This window comes from Anticarsia gemmatalis, chromosome 1, assembly GCF_050436995.1.
Source record: "Anticarsia gemmatalis isolate Benzon Research Colony breed Stoneville strain chromosome 1, ilAntGemm2 primary, whole genome shotgun sequence".
NCBI lineage: Eukaryota > Metazoa > Arthropoda > Insecta > Lepidoptera > Erebidae > Anticarsia > Anticarsia gemmatalis.
This window is the reverse complement of record NC_134745.1, coordinates 6188764-6214105: the sequence shown is the minus strand read 5'-3', so window position 1 is coordinate 6214105 and position 25342 is coordinate 6188764. Positions and strand designations below refer to the sequence as shown.

The following is a 25342-nucleotide window of genomic DNA, read 5'->3' as shown; positions in this document are numbered from 1 at the left end:
CAACAACGTTTGGATGTTTCACCCGAGACAGGCGAGATTAAATAAAACAAAATATTGTATAAAACTATGTTTATTGTGTACGTTGCTTTAAGCTTCATCAACACCTTAACTGTATAATAACATAAATACATTAAAATTTATTGTATGACGTCCCAGTTAACATAACTATGACGCTTACATACATTTGAGGCACTCTTGTTTTAAGGTACATACAATACTTAACTTACATATTACGTAGTAATTGTTCAGTCAAGACACTGCTTTGACTTCAGTCGACTTGTCTGATGTGATACACATAGAACATTCAGCCGACGGCAGAGTCAAAAGGTAGAGATCAGTGACCTAACATAGATTGTAATTCGTTTGGACCGTGAATATCACTTCATTAGAAATGGTAAACAAAATAGGTGTGGTAATTTAAAATCTATTACGTTATTAATTTGAATACCTATTTAAAATTCGAGTCATAAACGGTCACATTGAGTTGCTTGTTAGCTCATACTTCAATCAAAAGCCGCGTGGGTCGTGGATCTCATTGTTTCGGTTTTGTGGAAACACTTTACTTCATTTACGACGCATTTTTCAGTTTTTTCGTTGGTATTTATTCCAATAATTATATGAGCTGCCAATAACTCATCCTTCAGTGACCACTGTACCTTATGTCTATAGCTAAAATTTAAAACTTAAACATAATAACACATCCTTTAGTAACAATAATATTACGGGTTACATTGTATATTTTAATTATTAAAAAATGATTACATTGATGACATTTCATGAATACATAATAATTTAAACACTATATTTTTATGATTCGAGGCACTTATTGAATGTCTGACATAAGCTAGCTAATTACATAAAGATAAATGCTATTCCGTTCGTAAGCTAGTTTATTGCAACTGGATACAACTACGGAACGAATCTGCCCATCTGGGACATGTTTTGAAATTTAAATTCTGTGACATTATTTTGTATATTTCAGTTGGAATAAGAGATTTTTTCTCGTTGACTCTATCGCTAAGTATACACTACTATATAAGAATGACGAGATTCGTTTTACAACAGAATGGAGTACACGTGTAGGCACCATTCATAAGAATTGCGTAGGCACTAAATGTCACGTGTTATCTGATAGATTAGCTTGTCGCACCGCGAACCCGGCCAACTGTTTCAGAATAACTGAACTGCTTGCACTTCAATGTCCGATAGAATGTTTGGAACCGCATGAGGTCGTGTATCACTGAGGGCAGTGAGAGTGTCACCGTTGTTAGTTGCCGCCATAGTCGCGCAGCTCACGGTTGCCGAGCGGCAACGTCGGCCGGTAGTTATGCAGCAGCTCCATGGCCTCCACTCCGCAGGACGCCTCACCGCACTTCAGTTTCCGCATCGATGCCAACTGTAATCCAATCAATATTGTAATTAAATACAAGTGTTTTTATAGCTCTATCGGTCTCTACATTTTATAAGACACTACCATCCCACAGCTCAGAAGGAAGTAATTAGAATCACATAGAATTAAATAATTATTGAATTGATCACACGTTTGTACATCCACACAATGTTGTTTAGCGGTCAATAAATATTGCTATATTACAAATGTCAAGAACATGTTTCTTCTAATGAGTATTTGGAAAGTTTGAGCCGGTAAAGTAGGTCGTGAACGGACGTCTGCTATTATTTAGCCCGTAGATACACTTTGTGCGTCCGCGTCGCCAACTCGCGGCGCCGGCAGTGTGGCGTGTGCATAGGAAACCGGTACGCATCGTTTACTAAATTAGTAGTTACTATTGCGTCTGTCACTCACCGATATTGTAATTGAAATGACGTAAATGCTACGTTACTGAACATCCATTATTTTATGATAATATCTTGTTTGACGTTGGCAAACCAACAGCTGTCTCACTACCAAAACGCTGCGCTGGTCGCACAAAGTTCGATTACTGACCTGCTTCACATACATCTATTTGCACCGAGACAGTAGGTGTTGTTTCTTTACCGGTTCTATTCATGTTTACGTTTTTTTCAATGTGTTTTGATATTAATGCAAATTAATTTCTTACACATTTTAATTAAGTCATATTGTTCATGTTATCATTCACCTTTACACAGGTAGAAATGATAAACTTTAAAACTTACAAGTTTCACAATAGACAAATGAGCAATGTCATTGAAACTCATGTTACTTATAATCAAGACGTTTCGTACTTAGGGATATGTATTTTAAGTTTATCATTTATAACAAGATAATGATAGTGCAATTAAGATAGGTAGGTATGTAGGTACTTAAGATTTGTTTGATATGACGTTGCTACTCGGAACATGACTCACCTGATCGGCGGAAACTTGGACAGGCTCCTTGAAGAGAATCCAAGTAACGGATTCGGTGCAAGGCGGAGTAGTGAGAGAGCCTGGGTAGGTCCAGTAGCCGGCTTGAGATGGAAGTAACTTGACCGGGTCCAACGCTTCAGACAGTGTCACCTTGTCGTTCTTATGTGTGATAAACGGTAGCAATCGAATAACTTTATCCAATTCCTCGTGTTTGGATCCAACCTGCAATTGAAAATAAATAATTATGTAGATACATTATGTACGTATTAAGTTTAACGTCCTTGATAAACATGAAGGTGCGTATGAAAATATTCAGACTAAGTTCGCTTGAACCAAAAAACCTACCTATTGTTAAAATAATTCGCTACACCTTTATCATCATTGTTGAATAACATGTAAATGAAGTAAAATTCTAATGTGTCTTATTGTATTTAGATTACGGCATGTTACCGCGAACGTAATGCGTATTGGCTACGTACATGACAGTAATTATAAGAAAATCAGGAAAATATTTTCCTTGCTGCATCTGTGTTGGTGTTGTGATGTAACATGGGTCATGTGCAAGAGCGTCACAATACAGAAATAGTGCACCTAAAAGGATTTTCTTGTTAGGCTTCAGTGACATAAGCGCCTTTTGTGCACCGCTGCAATATTAACTTAGTGAAATCGCTTTATATGCGGGTGTCGATCTTTATTGCATTAGCATGATTGTAAAGGGCAGAGTAATTTCATGAATACACCTATTACAAATACTTATTTATTTACGTATTATGAATGATCCTATCTAGGCCACTTTGTAATACTACATTGTTATTTTGTCTACATGTCAATCGTATTTTGCTGACTGGACCACAAATTGTTTACTTAACTAACATAATACTTAATAGTTACGTAACACGACGTTTAATTTAAATATCGATGTTGTGTATTGTTACATAATTACGCATATTTGGTATTATTTACTTTTGTGGTTGTGGGTGACAAGTGTGTCTGTTGCGTTCCAACACGTGGGGATATCACTATATCAGATATCTATTAGCGTTTTATTATGATGTGACGTAGTCATCACCTATTGGTTACAGGTCTAAGGTTTCATAGATATCTCGTATATCATCTGAAACTGATTGATCAAAATGTTTGCTACCGTATACAAAAACAAAGTATTGGTAGCACGGATATCATGTTTTGGGTGTAGATATTAGTCTTTTTTTATATCTACTAATTCAAAGAGGTCGGGATGATATTTATAATACATATTAATGTTATTGTGTTTACAAATACAAGAAACGGTTCTATTCAAGGCATCGCTAAACCAGACTACCCGCCTGCACGGATTACTCCATAACGTTTTCTAAGGCAACGTGATTAGAAGTCGAAACTACCATGGAGCCGTCGCATTGAATGTCAATCTATACTAATATTATAAAGCTGAAGAGTTTGTTTGTTTGTTTGAACGCGCTAATCTCAGGAACTACTGATCCGATTTGAAAAATTCTTTCAGTTTTAGATAGCCTATTTATTGAGGAAGGATATAGGCTATATATCATCACGCTACGACCAATAGGATCGGAGTAGCAACGAGAAATGTTACAAAAACGGGGAAAATTTTGATGCATTCTCTCTTATCTGACGCAAGCGAAGTTGCGCGGGTCAGCTAGTATCATATAATTAACACGAAATAAACGTACGACTTAGCGCATATTATGTAAAATTCGTATTAATAATAATAATATGACTCTAGCTTACATAGGTGTGTTGCCGACGCATTCTGATGAGATTAAGGAAAGCTCGATATAGTCCGTATAAAATATCAATAAATCTTGCTTAATGTTATTCATTAAGAAACCATATGGTACCTCTCGATGTGTATCATATATTAGATTGTTATAACAAAATAATGTTGTGTATAATGTAGGCGTGTTTATAAATCGTGCTGCAAATGGTAAACAGTTTTGGCAAAATAAACCGCTGTTAAATTTATAGGTAATTGAGTCATGTTAATTCCTTGAATTTGATCAAATATTTTTTGCTCTTTATAGTTTATTCCTTGTTGAGAACAAAAAAATAGAGTAAAATAAAGTTATTAGACCAAGCAAGCGACGTGAAACGCTTCTAAAAGAAATCTTGAGATTGTCTTATTGTCATCGTTCAAATGCGTACCACAGCGCAGTTGAGAGAAAGTAAATAACAGCAAGCAGTCCGTCGTAAGAGCAGTCTGTTATTATCACACCCATCTCTAAATTATATATCTTCATTAACGCAACACTACTGTATAAATGAAAACCAACTACCGACTATCTCGCTTACGGCACTGCATTTATAAATCTATACTCTCAGTGTCATATAATTAAGAAGGTAGCTAGGAAGTAGGTATATAAGTGAGTGATTTTAAAATGTTGTCTACTTATAACGATCTTTAATGATTGTCTACGAAACGTAATATATCCTGTCTTATGCGCAAATATAAGTATTTGTTTGATTTAATCTGTAAACTTTAATGTCATTCTAGATATAAGATAACATCCGTTTTGTTGGCTGAGATATTTTATTTAAAGCAAATGTCAAGTGATCTTACCATTAAGAGTACTCCTAGCACGGCTAGTCCATCGGGTTGTCCAGCTGCCTCTGAGAAGCTGTTGTATTTGCTGGTGTTCCAGTGTACCAGATGGAGCTCGCCAGAGAACGCGCGTCCGTCCACTGTGTGTTCGGAACCTTCACCGTTCCTCGCGCCCCAGTGGCAATGCCACTGCTGAAGTTTGTACACGTCCTTACCAAGCGGACCACCTCGGAGTTCTGTAAAATCAATCCATCTCATAAGATTATAATTATCTTTTAAATCAAGATCTTATTATATTAACTATGATATTGTATCGGTCGGGAAACGAAGTCGTTGTCGTCACTATAATTAGAAAATGAAAATAAACATAGACAAATATAGAATTCCGAAAACTCATTAAGATTATCGGTATCCAATAGTTTTGTAAGTTACTGCTACTGTGTGACAGCAACCACAAAATAACTAACCAATTAGGTATAATCTGTATTGCAAATGAGTTCTGCGAATCATTATTAACTTAAGAAACGTTAATATCAATCGTTACTTTGGAACTAATGGAAATCTTGTAAAAATTCAATTCCAGCGATTAAGTATTTGTAAGTTGGTATTATTTTTGTCCTTTTTTCCTAAACAATAGCATAATAATGTCTAAATAAGGGACAGAGTGTGACGTCACTGTGATTTCCCTAACATTCGTCACGGCCTAACCCTCAAAATATCAGGGCAATATCGCTCGCACCCGTGTGCCATGTTGTGACGAGTAAATTGCGTGAGACAGGAACAAGTGAGCCGGTGAGTCATCGCGAGGGATAAGCCGTTTCGATGCAAATGCAAATTGGCCCTCACTTAGCGCGAGGACTTCCAACTTCCGTTTGTCACACGTTCATGACATTTAGTCTTTTGTAGTATAAGCGTTCATAAACATTGGCAGGTATTCTCTCTCTAATTCTTAGTTTTATTTCATGTGAGTTTTAATAAAGTATTCGCAACGAAATTATTAATTAGAATTTTGAAGTGTAACTACTGTCTAGACACGGCGCAAAATGTATTTTAGATGCTAATTTCCTTTTTAAGTCTACTTAATTGATTTTTAAATTGGTGTCTTGTCAATTTAATTCGGTCGTAGCCTCGAATAAATAATAATTTACGATCATAGCATTAGGCTTTCCTGCTTACTTTTAACGTTGAACTGGACTATCCTGCGCTAGCCTGCTTCTTTTATTGAATGTTCAATCTTAAGTTATGTTTACATTTTCAGATACCCGTGCGTTAACACGACTACCTTCTTAACTGTAGAAATATAATATTTGAACAGACAAGTACCGATATACAAACTCAAGGTACATTTTACCGTTTACTTTGAAGAAGCTTGTTAGTAGAAGTCCGTCTGATGTAAAAGTGCATGTTGATAAAACTTATCTCAGAATTATAATTAGTTTCTAACTAAAAGAGAAAGACATCACTGTGATACTATTATTCACGGGTGGACTCAGCATGAGTATGCGACAAAGAGACAATAGTGTTTAACTCGACAAACTCCATTTTCAGTTTGGAGTATCTCTATAAAAATGAAACTTCTACCGACACTAGAAGGCTGTAGCTTTGCCTGTTATTTTTGAATAATAACATCTCTAACAGCAGTGTTGTTGCAAAAAATAAGTATGTTAGAATCGGTAAAAACGGAGATACAGATCGATCTCCGTTGTTTGCCCTCTCGAATAAGGCTGAGGTCATGATTCAACATGCCTATTGTTTGTATTTGAACAATACTTTCACTGATATTCATTGTTCTTTCAAAATATTATCTGAAACATGTTTCATCAGACGCTATACATAATTAATAAACTTTTTATGCACTTTCGAGTATTTACATTAAAATTAGGCATATTCTTTGTTACGGCATTGTTCAATAAAGCATTTGTCTCAGTAATCGGAAACGATTGCCAAGGTTAAATGACAAAAAACGTTATTTAGATAACCGCTTTTTAAGATGTTATTGAGTTCGGGCTTCAAGCCTTGCACTTGAATTCGTTATAAATACAGAAACGACCTCAGTTTCCCGATACATAATGTTTAAAGGCCGATAGCAAGCAAGAGCTTGGTGAATTTACATTTAATTTTCTAATGAAAGTAGAATAGTTCCAGTTTGCATGTATCTATTAAATATTTATTTTTTTATTTATTTAGAACCATCAGTGATTGTTACATGAATACACTTACACAAATATTGAACATTTTGCTCGATTTACAGATCATCAAAGAGTAAAAAAGAAACTTTAGACGTACCTGAATCGTATCCATTTTCGTCTACTCGCCAGCAGTATCCAGGGTTCACGACTGATCGGGGGTGGTTGACGGAATATTTCCACATCAGAGGCGGTGCACTGCCGCCGCTGCTAGTGAGCGATGTGTCTATGTCTACGGGGCTCTGACGGGCGCCGCGAGCCTCAGGGAACTTCTCAGTCCATGTTGCTGGTCCTGAAATATATTAACAAGTTTATAAAACCAACCAAACATAATCTTAAGATTTAGACTAAGGTTTCAGTATAAGGATGTAGCTTGTCATATCAATATCCTGATGAATACTCCAATTTACCTCCTTTCACGTCACTACGATTCTGGTTAGGATTTTCCAAAGCGGTCTGCTTCTACATTTATGACAAGTTTATGCTATATTTCACGCTATTACATCAGATAATTTAGTACAGAACAGTGCAGCGTCAAATTTTGTGTAATTGCGCGTTTTGCTTGAAATTTGATAATGACTCAATTTTACTGAAAATTTAAGTGGAGGTATGATTGAGCAGATGTTAGAATCACCCGAAAGGAATGTTTACATTATCTAAATAATAATGTTACGTTTACACATAACTTTACTTGTACCCACGCGAGTTGTGCAGTTCGTCTCTTTCAGGTACAGAAACAAAATAAGATAAAATAAACATAGATAAATTTATTTGTACTACGAAATTCAACTCAGTTAATAAAACTTATCTATGCGTCAAACTTTCATTCATGGTAAAGTCTGATATGATATCTTAACAACTTGAGATTGTCAACATTTAATATGTGTCATCATAAACAATTAGGCCTTCGTAACATTTAATTCAGTTAAAAGACCTTACTAAGTGTGAACATAAACACAGTAACTGTAAGTTTATACGCAATGCGATTCAGATAGTTAAAGTCTTGGAGGGGCGATAGAAGATGCAATTATTCAATAAACTTTGTAGGCTGATAGTTTATTAAGTTTCTTTGAAATCAAAATGTATAGCTGCGACCAGTACATACGTTTATTCATAGAGATTGGGTCAAAGCGGTATCTATGTGGATCGCTCTTGAGTGCTTCTGTACAGTAAATCAAATTCAAAGTATGTATGTCAAGCACAACATCCGTTTCCAAATGCCTTGAGGAAGTTCTATAATAATAATTTCTACAGTAGGTATTGTTTGTAATATTGATTTATAGTTTACACGTGTATTTTCTTTTGTTACTGTAGGTGTCAGCTATTATTCTATATTGTTATGAATGACACTTGTCTCGTTCATATTGCAGAGTTTGTTATTTTACAATAATTTAATTGACTATTTTAATTAAGCGGTCATTTTATGACTGTACCAGTGTACCGCGTTCAATTAAATGTCGAAAATATGAAGAAAACGCGAGGCTGTGAGAAACAACACAGTCGGTGATATCATTGTAGTTTGTGTGTCTAGTTGCTTCGACAGAAAAAATAAGTGCGTACGAATGTACATATATAAGTAGTCTTTATCATTATCTGTCTAAATGATGAGAGAAAACGTCGGGTACACCCACAAATTCATAATGAAGTCCCCGGTAGTGTGGGAACGTCGCGCCAACGTCACCGGTCGCGTCGTTCCTCACGTCAGCTCATTTAGTGCCAGCGGGGCGTGGACCAACAATATTGACCATTCGCCACATATTTATGTATTAGTTTAGTAGTAGTTAAGCAGCACTTCTACGTATCTAGAGAGGAAATCATAGTTGTCCTAAAAATTATATAAGTAAATTCTCGAGAACTGGTGCCAAACGCTTTGGGTTTTTTTACTTAATTGTAAACTAGTGTTAATTAAACTATATATGTGATCGAATGAACAAAATTAAGTCACGTATTTCCAGCTAGCTTTACACCACGGTAAGTGCGCCGACTGTTACCTGTTCGATACGTCAGTCAAAGGTAAATCACCTAGTTTGCAATGTATTGCCGACGTACAACAGTAACTCTGAAGCAAACTTTTGTTATTCAAGGGAAATGGGCTCGACTTTGGTTACGTTTGTTTTCCTACGACTGGAGTTAATGCTATGCTAATACCAAAGAGCTAATGATTTCGTACACGTAATTTTTAAGTATGTTTGTGTTTATGCAGCGTGAATCATGCGTCAAACGTCTTACTATTTATCTACATAGATTCGATTCAGGGAAACACAACGTGTAGGTCATAAATTGTTAGACAAACTTGTCAAGTTAAGATTGGGAAAATTGTCCCCGATAGCGTCAAGGAGTTGTATTTTTTCGTAAATACAAATTTGCGAAGTTGTCATGTTTGTCAGTATGAGAGATGAGTGAATACCTTGCCATACAACGGACGAGTTTGGCTGACAGATTGTTTAACACACCAATAAGCGTTATCTTATCAGAGGATGCCACCGCCCGATGGTCTGCCACGAGAGCTTACAATAACATTTTTATAATGATGTATCCGTGTCTACTTTATGACTTCTCGACATTTTGATGGAAGTGTGTTATCGCAGATGAAATAAAAATATTTTCATAATTTTCCCACATCCACATGCGCGTGTAAGTTTAGTGTAAAACTTTTTAAAATGTTTATACATTCTTAAGTAGTAGCGTAGAGTTTTAAATGACGTGTGATGACTGATGTCGTTTCCCACGCGTTAGTTGCGATATATTTGGGCAACGATATTGTAAATCACAAGTTTTGTAACATTTCTTGTTTCAATGTTAATTTTCGTCGACGTCTTTCCTCCACCTAAGCTAAAATTAAATAAATTTTCTTGGTATTATGAGTAAACATGATACGATAAAAGGAGGATACTTTTCTAAGTAGGTACAGGTACAAGTGCATTAATTGCAATACACCTAATATAATTTACTTGGTATTGAACGTTATTAATAGAATATACTCAGGTACTGTACCTAAAGAATAAATTTAACAGCTTGTAATTATTCTTGCCTTATTAATGTTACTTACGTCTAAATAAAGCAAATTATAATTGCACAAATACGAATAATTTCCAGTTTTTAGGTTACCTACAAAGGTTATTTGGAAGGTGTCAAGTTGAATGCTATGCAAGGAAAATCTTCAACGGGCTTTGAAGTTTAATTGTATTTATTTAAGTTGCTGAAGTATCCTTTCATAAATATCCACATTTAATTTAGCTCACTTTGTCGGCAGTGTTCATGAAAATAAATATGTGCCGGTAATTTTACCAATTGAGCCCACACCAGGGCCGGATGCGCAAGTGTCAATAACAATCGCCAAGAACAATATTGATCACATTTATATATCATCGCTATCGTTTATAGCACATTATAATACTGTCCCCTGTGAACGTTTTCATCCGCGTCTCAGTCAATTGAGGGTTCGCTGTACGGACGACATCTATCTGCGTTGGGGAAATAGGGTTACTGGAGGTGGTAGCGTTGAAGACTTGACACCACACATCCTTGTTTCATATCAGTCACAACAATATGACCTTTGATATGGTTTAAATGACTTGTATCATTATACATTCATGTACCTACACTAGTGTTAGTAACCTCAGGCGATTACAAAAATACATAACTGATTAAGTACTGCATATAAATGTATGTTTCATGATCTCTTGACCTTTTGCGCGTACTTGATTCAATATTGCGTTGAAACTCATTACTTTTCCAACAGCATGTATCTAGTCTCAAAATCCACTGACCTATCACACAGTTTAGCTTATTTATCAATTGGTAGTACTCAACGGCACGTGGAATATCGCAGCTCGCCCTCTGTATTTACGTAGAACGTGTGTACAGTGTCATGGGTTAAATGTATTAAATGATACTGTCCGTATATAAATGTTATTGCAACCACGCTTTTCGGAATTTTCAATTTCAATGAACCAGACATGTTTACAGAAATTACGAAAGCAAATAGTCTAACGTAACTGGTAGAACTAACTCAAACTGGTTAAATAAATAAGTGCTTTGTATGAAATTATCACGTGTGTGTTCGATTAATACAATAAGTACAACATGTAATCTTTTCGGTAGAGTTCAGTTGTGACGATAAATACAGTTTCCTGTTCACTATTCGTTACACCGTACTGCGTATTTTTTTGCGAGATTAATTTAAGTTTTTATTCGGAGGGAACATGCAACAGTGTTTCGTTGGTTCATTAAATATGAATCAATCAATGTGCAGACATCAGATTGCTTCTAGTAGCGATGTCAAGCAGGCGTCATGGTGCGTGCAGCGACGACCTCGGTCAAACTTATCTCGAACAGATTTATTTATCCACTTTTACAAACCTACTTATACCTACTGTAGCGTGTTGCCTTCACTGACTCGCGGTGCTCTCTCTTCTTTTTATAATGTTTTCTTTATCTTACTTGGAAAAACCTTGTAACAATTAACAACGGAAGTTGTGTTTCTTATTAATTTCTTTAATTTGTCATTTATCATTTCATTGATAGTGACATTGAATTAATAATATTTAGCAATATTAATAAAAGGTAGTAAATATGAAAAGCGCTAGTCGGCTACTTTATACGAGCGTTCAGGGAAAAACGGATCTATTTAATACTCCTTTTTTAATATCCCGATATTCACCTGGTATCGTATTCATGTAGGTACATTGTAACTAAATAAACAAACTGTTACAAATTAAATTACATGCGTTAATATCATTCGGTTTTACTGCGAGAACATGACCAACAAATCACGATATTGAACTTGAAAGGGTACGATTTGACCGTTCAAGTAATTTAGCAAGACAACCTAGGTTTTTTTAATTATTTCCTTATTGGGGCGTTAACAGTTGATAGAAATTATGTACTGTTCGTTTGAGCGATTAACCTTCATTTCCGTAATGGAGCGACACGGACGAGGTCGTCAGTGTCCGCCACTTCAGATCAACGTACAAAAACGCCTACGGTAGTTTTACTAACAAAAACATTAACAATAACAAATTAGGATTAATTTATCACACACGTATTTAGATGTACCGCATTAATTATTTTTATGGATCTCTAGTAAAAGAGGATGTTGGTTGTACGTTGTTGTTTAGCGACAATTGTCCGGTCGAGTACGCCTCCAGTCAGTCCAGTCCCATCATTGTTTAATAATGACTAGACTGAACTCTAATAACCTAACATTAGCTACACGCTATCAAACTGCAACAGTTCTACCTGTTATACTCATTCATCATTTTAGTTTAGACTACCGCCATTCCGCGGTGAAATCTTTTTGTTTATGATTACTCATTAACAGTAGTGGGTCATTCAGTTAGCGATCATAACTCATAGGTTTGTTGACGTTACCGTTACTGGAATTAATTATACACAAATAGTAGTCGATTATTGAATTGTCAAAGTGAATTGTTTCTTAAGAAGTCTGCGCAAACCGTCTATTTATAGCGTTATTGCACACGATCTTTGATTTATACGGACTGAAATGTAAATGATTGAGTTGCAAGGATGTAATAAGTATAAAGGTAACTTAGTTAATTATCGCCTACATTTGACTGGCTGATGAAGGTATTAGCATGCGTGTAGGTACGAGTACAGGTAAACACCTAATACTAGTCATTGTTGCCTAAGTCATGCGAGACATTTTCTTAAATTATGTGCATATTTTGATATAATTGTGCATTGTTGTTGAGCAAAATTCAATATAAAAGCTAGATTATTTTACATTAAGTTAGTGTCTAAAAATACTGGTCATATTTCAATTTAAACGGATGAAATGTCAAGTAAATGATACTCATTTATATTACAGTCATTAATAACCTAAAACATTTTTTGTAGAGCATATAAATGGCTGCAATGTAACTTGGTTGTTGAAGAAATATGTATAACCTAAAACTGTTTTTTTTATATATGATGCTTTCTACTGCCTACAATTATTATACATAGATGGTTTGTAAAAATGAAAGTTAGCAATATTGTAGAGTCAGCATACATCGACGTTTTCTCCAAATTTATCATTATGTTTCAAAATAAGCCTAAATATGGTTAATCTTGGCTATAATTTCGATTTGTAACTGTTCCTATCGTGTATAGTTTTTTTCTATTTTTTTATATTGTGTTGTGTTTCTAAATCATTGTGGTGGTGTCGTAATATGGTGACGTTTTTTGATGTACGCGTGTTAAAACATAAATAAGTATACATTTATTTACTTAGAGTATTTGTCTGTTAATTTCTTGAGGTCATCGCAAATAACTGTTTTTGATGGATTTTATTATAGTGCTAACTAAAGTGTGAAGATGTTGTTCTATGAATATGGTAGAATTAATAAAAAAAATGTACCTATTTAGTATCTACAAATAACTATAACGCTGTGCCGCCGTAGACCTTTGTTGCATGTAAATGTAGGTGCTAACTTCTTATTAAGTACTACATTTTTGATGTCTTTTTTATGTGTAAAAAAAAATAGTTTAAATGGTATAGAATTTTAGCATCATACAGATATTTGGAACTTATAACGATGCGAAATAAGATGTTTATCAGAATTACCTGCGTCGATTCGTAAGGTTTTTCGCTATACGTTTATATACTTGTTTCACCAATTACTTAGCTTACACGAGCGCTTAGTAATGGGGGACATACAGATGAGATGTATTGCATATTTATTAAATGTATTATTCATCTCTTATTATGATGTACTATGTCTACAATTGATCGGCGAACGATTCTATCTCGTCTATACCTACAGGCTACGACGGATTGTTTACAGACCTGGGTGAGATGATAGTAGTATTTTGGCTTCACACAATTGTTTGGGCCTTTGTATATTATTTTCTTTTGGGTATATAAACAAGACTACACCAAAGTAATGAAGACTGCACCTATGACAATGTGATGCTCATGAAACGGTAGCGCTACATCAATTAGGATCACTGAAAATGCTTTCCGGAAAAGTTTTGTGTGTTGCGTATTATTTGATTATTAAATTGGGTTAAAGGTCAAACTATAATTTTAGTGACAGTTCTATGGGGACTATTTAATTTTAATATTTTCTATACAGCAACATATTCGCGCGAAAAAAGATCGGGAACATTATTCTATTGAATTCTTTACTATAACTTAACTAGGTGCCTTCTCAATTAAGTTGTTTGTTTAGCTAATAACAGTTCGTAGGCACCAGTATTCTTTACAATAGAGCAAAATTTTCAGAATTCAGATAACAGCTGTGTTTGTGTTATTCACAACGTAAAAACAAATATTCATTTTACTTTGCAATATTTACTTTACAGGATCACTTTTCAAATGTAATAAATTACAGCTCGACATTAAATAAACATGTACGTAAGAGAAACTATATTTCCAGATTTCTTTCTGTAATCTAATTCAAGCCTTGTATATCTTAAATAAACGTTTTTTTAGGAAATGAATGTCTAAAACAGTTTTCGAGTGGCATTTGTACTCAATCAAACACTATGAAGCAATTTTAATTGGGAATAGAATATATCCGTGTTTCCAAAGCGGCTGCAATTTACTATTTACAGGAAAGAAAATCACTGGAACGGGTTTATGGTTTTTTTATAATAGTTTGCATTGTTACTTTAATGTATTGATGATTATTTTTTTATGAAAACAATGCTCACTTTCGTGCTAGTGCATAATGTGCCATGAGAACTTATAATTTTCATAGATAAGAGTCCAAGACCGGCTTTGCAACACGTCTGGTTGTAATCATGTGACTGTTAAACCGTTTAAAGACGCGCTAGCACTTACAATATCACAAACAATTAATACAAAAGCAAGTATTTTACAATCGGTAATGGTCACATACATTTATCATAAAATTACCTATTTCTTAGCATTGTTCTAGGTTCTACAATAGTTTATGTATTTGTTACGCTGCATTTGTAGTTCTATGTCTACGTTTGTCTTATAAAATATATTAACAGAGTAAAGTTGCCGTGTAAAAGAACCCAAAAGAATTTAAAACTCATGATGCTTTACGTCATTCGACCTGAACAGATTTGCGTGTAAGTAATTTGATTTAGTTACACCTAATCACGATATGGCTGACAAGCTATTTATCCATGAAATACTTAGGAATGTAGACAAACAATATTGTACAAAACAATTAGATAAAATCAAATTAAAATCGTCTTTTCAACTTGTACCTAAGTTGACTCATCTAGTTCAAGCTTATTCAGATGGTAATGAAAAAGGCAGAGACCCAAAAAACTAGTCCCATTAAATTATAATCGTCTATTCTTATAAAACAAGTTAGGAAATAAGTAATTGAATAGGTACATATTAGGAATACTGTGTAAAGAGCATGTTCTAACGTCATTTAAAATGCTTTCAAAAGGAAATTGTTAGATAGACGGCAATTCATACTTAACTAATTGTCGCTATTTGTTGAAAAAAGATAATAGAGACGTGCAGTACAATGATAAGTTTAAATACATTGACAGCTGTCGTTTCAGGATCACTGTGAAACTACTTAGTTACGGGCTCATGACTAATACAAAATTACTTTGAAATACATACATAGAGTCTGTTACAAAAGTGACAACGTTAAGAATGAGCTGTGTTGAGAACAATCATATTTTTGAATATCATACCTATTAGTTACGGTTAATAAAGCAACAAGCGTAGACTTCACTCATAATTTTGAGAACATTCGACTTAGTTTTGACTTAGTGAATGAAGAGAAGCATTGTTAAAATACATACGTGGAAAATTAATGAGTGATACAGAACCGACGTCGTTAGCCACTTGATGCTTCAATGGTTTTGATTGCAACTTGTTCGAAATATTCCTAATCGTTGCGTTTAAGTGACAAACTGGCATTTAACGTAATTACTGCACACGTGCATCGCATTGTTATCTCCTACTAACTAATTTATGTTTGAACTGTAATGAAGAACAGGAAAAGTGCTTAGCTGTAATAACTGAAGATACTTGTAAGTGGATGATGCGTTTGTGTAGGGCTTCTACGTATTAAGTAAACGTAAGATTTGGTTTAAACAATGCTCCTGCATTAATTTAATCGATTTTCCTCAATTTCGTCGGATCGTTTCTGATCACTTGAGGCGTGTTCGTAACTGTTGCATTTTTTTGGAGGTGAACTGGTTTACGTCCTTTTGCGTCGAAAACTTGTAAATCCAAAGAAGGTGGATGGCGAATCGTTCATGTGTTGAGTGAAGAAGTTTCATTTGTGGAACCGGCTTACCGTACAGATTTAAGTAGGCCAGCAGCGATCGCCTCACGCGACTCGCCGTAACTCTTGGCACTACTATCGGGTTCTACGTAAAAATATTTTTTTGTTTTCACTATTACAAATATTTATAATATCGGTAGCGAACGTTAAGTACGTGTATGTAAATAATCTACTGAAGTCAACAAACGCGTAGTGGTACCGTGTGATTCAGGTGTAACACCGCTCACCAATTGGTTAGTATTTTAAGTGTTCATTGCGCAAGGATTTATTAACGTATGTACATGTAATCATCGGAAAGTCGTTAAAGTAATTAAGTAAACGAGATCCGTATTCATATGTTTTGTAACGTTAAATTAAACAAATAATTTAATCGTACTTTAAATAATACCCGATGTATTGAATCAACAGGTGTTTTATGTATGAATGAAACTAATTTAGATAAAATATGAAAGAACGCTGAAACGCCATCAATGACGGCGCTATTCAGTTATTCAGTGGCGTTATCTTTACTTAAACAGATAAATGTCACTCGCTTCTGCTTATTGCCGTGATCGCATCTAAAGTGCATAGGAAAAGCATCATGCTCTCACTACTATCTAACAGACTGATATCTAAATTAAACATACCAGCCTAATGGGACTTATATTTTAAGTATTAAGTAAATATTAATGTCATATTTCATTTTTCTATTTACCTACATCATATTTATTCATCTAAAATCTATTGAATAATTTAAGATGGTACTTATTTATTAGCACTCAGTTAATCCACACAAAAAGTCATGAATAAAATTTACTTAATCGTACATTTTTTAGGGTGTTATTTACATGGCATGTCACGTGCCTGGATGTAAACAAACCGGTCCGCGATGTTTGCTGCACTTTAGCTTTGTCCGAGGCCACTTACCGTTCTCACAGGTGTATCCCCAGTCGTCTGCCATTATGTGCGGTGATGCTTATCACTGGTGATGATTGTTCGCAAGGTTGTGTTGTTCGCGGGTTAGCGTAAGTTGTCGCGTGTCAACCGAGTGCACGGGTGAACGTGGTCGGGTGGTGACTGCGTGCGAGTCGCGCGGCGGCTTCGCTTTATAGAAAGGCCGGTGTCGAGCGCGCTGAGGCGGCGGCGGGCGCGGGTGCGGGTGCGGGCGCGGGTGCGGGACTGGCGCCGTCGATGCCGCGGGACGGGAGGCACTGGCACGCGCGCGCTCCGCCGGCCCACTGCGCGCGCGGCGCACTACACCACGCGCAGTGCGCGCCCTGCTCCGCCCCTCCGTCCGCATGGCTTTCTACTCACTATTCGCAATTATACTATTTACTCGTCAAATACCTACAATATCACATGTCAATGTCAATAATACACCGCTCATTCCCATGCGTAACTCACGTTCTTTTTTACTTTAGTCCTTACGCATTTCTACTGAAATTTTAACAATTAGAAATCGCTTATTTTGTGGCCACAGAATATTTACTATGGTAAGTAGGTGTGCGATAATTTGAATTGATTGATAGGTAAGTTTCGTTTTGTAACCTGATCACGTGTCATCGGGTGATAAAGTCACAAAATTAATGAAGCGTAAAAGTGTCAAACAATACCTATGTATGTACACCTCAAAAACATCGATAAAATGTTTTTGGGTGGTATAGAACATACAAATATAAAATAAGTACTCGTTTTGTACATAGGCTTTTTTGATAACTAATTATTCTATTTTTTACAATTATCATTAGTAGAGATAATGTAGAATTATTACTTAATTGGGCCTAATTAAACTGTTAGCAGTTTTTTTATTCTGGTTGACTTTAATTGATAAAATTACACAACAATTTTATCAGTTCTGGTTCTCAAATATTTTTTACAGTAGGTAATGAAAAAATTAATATTTATTACAAAATATGATTCACATTAGTACCTACTTGTTTAGAGAGTAATTCCAAAACTATATCTAGTTTTTTAGGATGATGCATGTGATGCGTTTAATTCTTTTATACTCGTATTATGATTCGGGGGTCGCTCGAATTCACCTTTACTTACTATACTTCGTTTTGCTTGATAGAAATAAGTAGCTAGTTAGTAGTTTTTTTAAATTTCATATTGAATAACACTGTTAATAAACTATACCTACCTACTTACTATATATTCTAACAAATTGCAAAACATTATTATATTCGTCAGATATTCAAGTTCTTAATAAAATATTTGTACCTCCTTCTAACTAGAAAACAGGAAAATTAAATTTTTGATGTCATGCACAATGCACATTTTGTCCGAAGAGTGTTATCCTGTAGCATTAAGTAGGTATTTTTGTATCCTAATTTAAATATACTTACCTTCATGCCTGAAAAACAAGAAATGAAAGTCTTAAATGCGTGCTTAATACAATAGATTTAATAAGGTTTTGATACGAAACTTTAATGTAGTTAACTACAAAATTTCTTATTCTAAACCTTCACCGTAATATGTTGGTCTCTATTTTTTTATGAGATTCAAATGTTCGTAGAGATAAACACCATTTACGAAAGTAACACGGCACTGAAGGTAAAGGAACATGCATCGCAGATACAGATACAGCCGGGTAATTTACACTACCAAGAAATGCCGACTCCCTTAAGATCTTGATCTGCTGATTATTTCATATAATCTATACTAATATTATAATGCTGAAGAGTTTGTTTGTTTGTATGAACGCGCTAATCTCAGGAACTACTGGACCGATTTGAAAAATTTTCAATGTTAGATAGCCGATTTATCGGGGAAGGCTAAAGGCTATATATCATCACGTTACGGCTATAAGGAGCGGAGTAGCAACGAAAAATGTTACAAAAACGGGGAAAATTATGACCCTTTCTCTCTTATGTGACACAAGCGAAGTTGCGCGGGTCAGCTAGTATTGTTATATTTCCAACGGCATCTTGAGACTGGTCTCTTGCGGTTAACCAAGTGACGTTATTATTTATTTATAAACGTATATTTTTCCTCGAACTTAAACAAACTTTAGTATCTTAAGGATAGCATTATTTTGCGTTGATTTACATTTGCAAGTGAGTGCCCGTACCGATAACCTATGGACTAGTTAGCGACGTGGCTGCAGACGTTTTACAATACATATCTATAGGTAATGACCGATTTATTATGTACATTAACACTTATTTTAATAAACAAACAAATAACTAAGATACTTAGTGGAATTTCACGAAACAGATACATTATTCATAATTTTAAGTAGGCAGAGGTGAATGAAATGCACCCGCGTTTCGCCTTGAATAATGTCAATCCCATGTAATAGGGAGCGACCCTATTGCCATATATCGAACCCGTTACCAAGCTCCGGACTGCTTTTGCGAATAATCCAATATAAATTACAAAAAGACGTATAGCACTTTGTCCGACCTGGAAATCAAACCGACGTCATAGTCACCAGTCGGGTACTATCGACCGCGGCACAGAGGCAGTCTCAATACAGATACATAAATGCTTTATTTTGAAGTGAACCACGTTATTATTTATCAAAGACTTGTGTTCTGTTTCCTCAAAGATTAATTGGTTTGTTCAGCGATAAGGGGAAGTAAATAGGTTGAAATTAAAGACTATCGCATTAAGTCAACAGCCACGCGCGTCAATCTCAGGTTTAAAGATCACAATTGGTTTCTAATAGAAAATAATGGAATCAAATCGTATTGTATTGAGCCAATTGATTAATATGTCATCATTCATAACGACAAGCTTATATGAGAAAGGCCAAAATGATTTTATATTCTTTGATTGATTTGATTTGTTCGGTTTATGTCAAGTGTTTTGGTATAACGATGTATTGCGCTGTATCTAGAAGAATCAATCAGCATTGTAGAACAATTAGAGTTAAGAAAAAACAGCCGCGCAATTTTCTATCGCTATACAGAATCTGATCAGCGCCTCTAGCGGGCGCCATTTGAACTTATTTTGCAATACATTTGAAGTGTCAAACTCTCTCGATACTCTATAGTATCGACTGTAGAGAACTGCGAAACGGGTCAGTTTTTTATAAAAAAATAATGTAGATTTTCCTAATTATTTCCGATTTTGAAAGAATTGCTTTTGTGATTGTTAAGAGCTGCTGAAAATTGCAGTCAAGGATTAAAATTCTGAGTCATCTTCAGGTTCTTTCTTTGTGATCAAAATAACATCCCGGAAAATAAACATTGCTCCCTTTTAAAATTGGAGCGCGGATACTTGTTCTTCCAAAAGTGCAGTCAGAATTAAATTTAGCTTTAATTGCGGGCTTTGAGAAACTGTTTTGATATTATGACGACATATTTAAGTTCTCAAAAAAAGTTACATTATCTGACATGTCTTTGAATGGTTTAAATAGCGACACATAATGGAACAATCTCTACAAACAAATTTTTGAGTTACATTAATTGTAAATTGTAGTACAGTTATGAATTCATCATTGTCATGTCTCGTGCACTAACTTCGGTTCACAACGCCTTGTGGGGAATAACCGGGCGGCGCCGGGCTAAATATTATATTTGTTATAAAATATTGCATGATTGTTCGTCACTTTTATTTATTTACACAATACTGCACAAAACAAGTGGTTGCTTACACAATAGGACATAACATAAGGCTCTAAATATGAGGTCATTATATGTATGCATCATTTTAGTCGCTAGCAGGCCATCCTAAACAGAGAACGAAAAAAACTTAGATAGTGCATTTGAACTTGAATTTACCCATATAAGCAGACTTTTGTAACAGTTACGTCGCGCGGTCGAATTTTCAGTATTACTGTAGCCAGAAAATTCATGATCATACCGTACTCCCATTTCATATATTCCTCGCATAGTGTTTAACAAGTCCACTGAATATTTTAAAGGTACTACTTGTTGACGTATGAGACCAAAACCTAGTCTAAAGTACGTTGGGGGTGTGACGAGAAATTTTCAAAGAGGTAAAGTTCAATGAAACGTGACGCATTATTTTTTCCCCATTTTATTCATAACGCAGCGTCACTCAGTACGTCAAGTATTTTCGCTTTGTTTGACACAATCATACTTGTGGCCGCGTAAATCATGATTTATATTTTTCTATCCATTTGGTCTTAATAAACAGGCAAAGTGTAAAATGAAGGTATTGTGTAGGAAAATAAGCATACTTTAGAAACACCGCTGGTTCTAATACAATAGCCTGAGAGTTTCCTTCTGTAACAACTAATGTTTAATAGTTTATTTCAATTTTGTTATTAAAGAGTGAGGTAATTTTAACTGATGAGGAAGACTGAGTGGCTAATGATAGAGGGTAATAAATAGCACAGAGATGACTTAGTTCTGATTTCCTTAGACGATAAATTAATTAAACCGATGAATTGCGAATGCTATTGTTTTATTAGATTACAAAAGTGCAAAATATACCTAGTAAATAGAGAAACAATAAAAAAACTTCCCGTATTTAAAACGGTAGGCAGGCAAACTTATAAAAACGTCAATTACTCTATATGCTTTAGACTAAATTAAGAAAAATAAATCATCTCCTTAGATAAATACTCTAGTCTTTGAGGTAGAATACTCGGAGTCAGTGACGAATGATAGCTCCTGCAATAAAAGTAGATTTATCTATCGACTAAATCGAATAGTAGTGGAATATCACTGGCCAAAAATAATACACATATTTGCATATATTCAGAAACTTGGTGTCGAAATATTCATATCGTGCAGTTTCTCACGTCGCCTGAGTGAAAATTTAATTCAGGATCAACATGATTTCATAAACTTAAATAAGTACGATGTATAATATAAACAAATACTATATAATTATTTAGACGAATGCTGCATTATGACGAAGTTGTTTTTTCACAAGGTTTAAGGGATTTTTACTTTTACGGCGGTTACTTATCTAGATTTTTGTTTTTATGAGCGCGTGGGATAAGATCACGGCAAATTATGTACAACAGATTTAAAAACTGATAAAACTACTATGTATCTATGTAGACACACAAAATGTAGTTTTCATACTGTGTTTGGCTTTTGACAGATCGCAAACAAGAAGAGTAATAAAATAAGCAGGTATAATCCTTTTATTTTTATAATAACAGGCATTTTTATGCGGATCTTTAACAGCTTTATAATTAAATGATGTGACGTGATTCTGTAAACTAACTTGGGTATATTAGAAATCCTACCGCGGAGTTGTTTGATACATATGTTTATGAAGTAGGTACACATATACTAATATTAAGAATCTCATGAAAAACGTAAATATTTATGTGTATCTTCATTAAATGTATTTAAGTTCCTTTTAACACAGTTTTGTTGTTGTGTTAGGTCAGTTAATTAATATTATTTACATTTCAAGACCCTTCCTTGTAAAGAGCACGAGTCGTCGGTCTCATTTGTCATTCAAAACTCAGATGGTAGGTCAACGACTGTTGACTTGTATTTTGATAATGTTAAAAATGTAACCTTATTTCACACACTTCTGAACATCCAAATAATAAAAAAGTAACCGTGAATATTGTAATTGTTTGACTCGAGAGAAGGTTGAACATCGATGCCACAAGTCAAGTAGAAATGTATTGTTTATTGTTTTGTCTTTTATTAAGAGTTATGATATCCATAAATAATATTATGTAAGTTTAAGAATATGCTAGAAACGGATATTGACTAGAAGACTCTAGTGAGTTGCCAACTGTGAAATGGTATCTGGTAGGTATTAAATAGTAAAATTGATGTTAAATTGTTTAACGATTATTTTCCGAATTCTCGTTCGCCCAACTCAGCTTTCTAAGCATCATAAATACAAAATTGCAGCTTACTCTAGTTTATTTACTTTTATAAAAGAAGTAGGTACGGACTGTTGATCTAAAAGTAGAGAACTGGAATCTCACTATCAGACGATCCAACATCGAGTCTAGATAAAGTCTAGAAACTAGCATTCGTTCAATGATCTTTAGTCTATAATATGCATCGTAGCTATTATAAGGCATAAACTAATACTAATCCTATTATGTACAATACGGCAAGCCTTTAACGACTGTCTTATTACCTTGTAAATGAACTATACAGTCTGAGATTTCTTCCGGACGCAGGCGCCAAACGCATTACTTTCACTTACAACTTATTACTACAGTCAGTCATTGGCGTGTCATCCTGACGGACATTCAATTTCATTACTATGATTACATCAATAAAGAATAAGGCGTAAACTTAATTCGGATTAAATACCAGTTGCATTGAGTGGACGAACAGATGTTGGATTCGATGCATATATGACACAATGGACATATTTTTATTATGAAACCCTTTTTTGAAGTTGTGTTGTCAGGTTATTTCTTTAATGTTATAACAAAAGAAACGAGTAGTTTACGTAAAGAAGAAGTATACCTGTTTAAAAAAATTGCTGCGCAGAGCTAGGAAAATACCGTGCAAGGAAAACCGCGGTGGTTTACTAGTGATATCATTAAACAGGTAAAACAGACAAGAATCCAATTATCTGTGAAGTTATTGATTGAACTTTTTACAAACGTTTTTGTTATTCCACAGTTGTAAAGGTTTTGACGGACAATTTACTTTTATAATAAAGACGTCACAGCAAAGATTGTGTTGGTAATTACTAAGTAAATCGAATTTTGCCCGGTTTCTAAGGTACATTTAGCGGTAGTTTATCTATTCAATAGCGTTTAAGCCCGTACAAAAATGACGGTTTGAATAGATAAACTACCGTTAAATTTATATCAGAAACCGGGGGTTAATCGTATCTATTTCGTTTTAGATACTTTACCACTCAAAAATATATTTTAGTTACCGACAGATGTTCTCTATCGACCTGAGATTTATTCCATCAATATTTTCAACTGATGCTTGCTTTTCTTATTTTATGGTTTTCTGTTTTATTATCTTTGCCGTGAAAAAGATCTATCGGTCAGTAATAAAACCGTATAGAAAACTAGTCACGTGTTTCGCTGTCTATAAGATGAGGAAAAAAATACCGTCAGTCTGTTGATATCTCTGTACAGAAATTCCGCATTATATATCAACATTTAGGTACGTATGTATTAAGTGGGTAAACATGAGCATTTTAGAGCTAATCTATACTAATATTATAAATACAGAATTCTGTCGAATGGGTATTTTTTTAACCAACTAGGCTAGACGGCTAATTCGCCAAATTGTAGTTGACTATTTTTAGTAGTAAATAAAAAAGTTTTACATTTTCCTGATCAAAATCAATTATTTACTGAAGTTTTCTTAATCATACATCAAATTCCAAGATATAATATCTAGATTCTAGATAGACATTTTATAATTTATTAGAAACTACGCAAAATGTCTTAACTATCCAATTAACAGAATTGTAACGCTTCCACCTCTTTCTTAATTGTGCATTTTACATGTAATATGCAGTAAATTGCTATGTAGAGGAAAGAAATGATAAAAAGTCATTATATCTAGTTGATAGCTTGTTAATTAAAATAAGTAGAAGTTTCAACTTAGTAATAGTGAAGGATCACCAACTGAGAAGCCGACTATACACGACAAATCTTTTGATAGTTTAGGACATATAGTAAATGAACAAAGAGGAATATATCAACTGACTATAGAACTGAAGTTATCGCATGGTAACATTACTATTTTTCTTAAGATTTTTCTTTATAAATATTTTGTCAACCTCAATTATTGGTCAATAGAAAAAAAATGCCCAATATGATAAATATGCGCTACTATAAAGATAGAAAAAAAAATTCTACTATTTCAAACTGTAACCATACGCTAGAAATAGAAAATTGTTTCAGATATTAATTTAAATAAAAATATAATTACTCTTATAAAAATAAAACTGTATTATCTGTGTGTATTTTTACTTTTACTAGCTCGTAGTACAAAATCTAGGGAATGCTTCCATTTAAAGTTTTAGCAGCGGAAGTAGCGTGAACTGGGTAATCAGAGTTGTTCCAACAATTAAGTTGGTTAGCGTACTATGAGTTTAAACTACGTTTTACGATCAACGTCTACAAACTCTAGCATTTTAGCCAGATTTTCATTGAAACCCTTCGTGTGTATCGCAAG

The 25342-nt window shown here is 34.5% G+C and overlaps 1 protein-coding gene across 1 annotated transcript; it reads right to left on the bottom strand.

Annotated features, from left to right (window-relative positions):
• Positions 1–54: 54 nt before the first annotated feature.
• Positions 55–17534, bottom strand: LOC142973359 (carbonic anhydrase 2-like). The gene is made up of 5 exons (XM_076115014.1): positions 17211–17534; positions 7172–7363; positions 4904–5121; positions 2329–2550; positions 55–1396 (listed from the first exon to the last, which is right to left on the bottom strand). The coding sequence occupies exons 1-5, from the start codon at positions 17242–17244 to the stop codon at positions 1268–1270; spliced, it is 795 nt and encodes a 264-aa protein (XP_075971129.1). The 5' UTR covers positions 17245–17534; the 3' UTR covers positions 55–1267.
• Between the last annotated feature and the right edge of the window lie 7808 nt (positions 17535–25342).

Bases quoted from the DNA above. Each gene is read 5' to 3' on its own strand.
- LOC142973359 (XM_076115014.1), bottom strand. From the start codon at position 17,244: ATGGCAGACGACTGGGGATACACCTGTGAGAACG. The intron at 5,122-7,171 runs GTACGTCTAAAG...TTGATTTTACAG, and splicing joins CGAAAATGGATACGATTCAG to AACTCCGAGGTGGTCCGCTT. The intron at 2,551-4,903 runs GTAAGATCACTT...TTTCAATTGCAG, and splicing joins TGCTAGGAGTACTCTTAATG to GTTGGATCCAAACACGAGGA.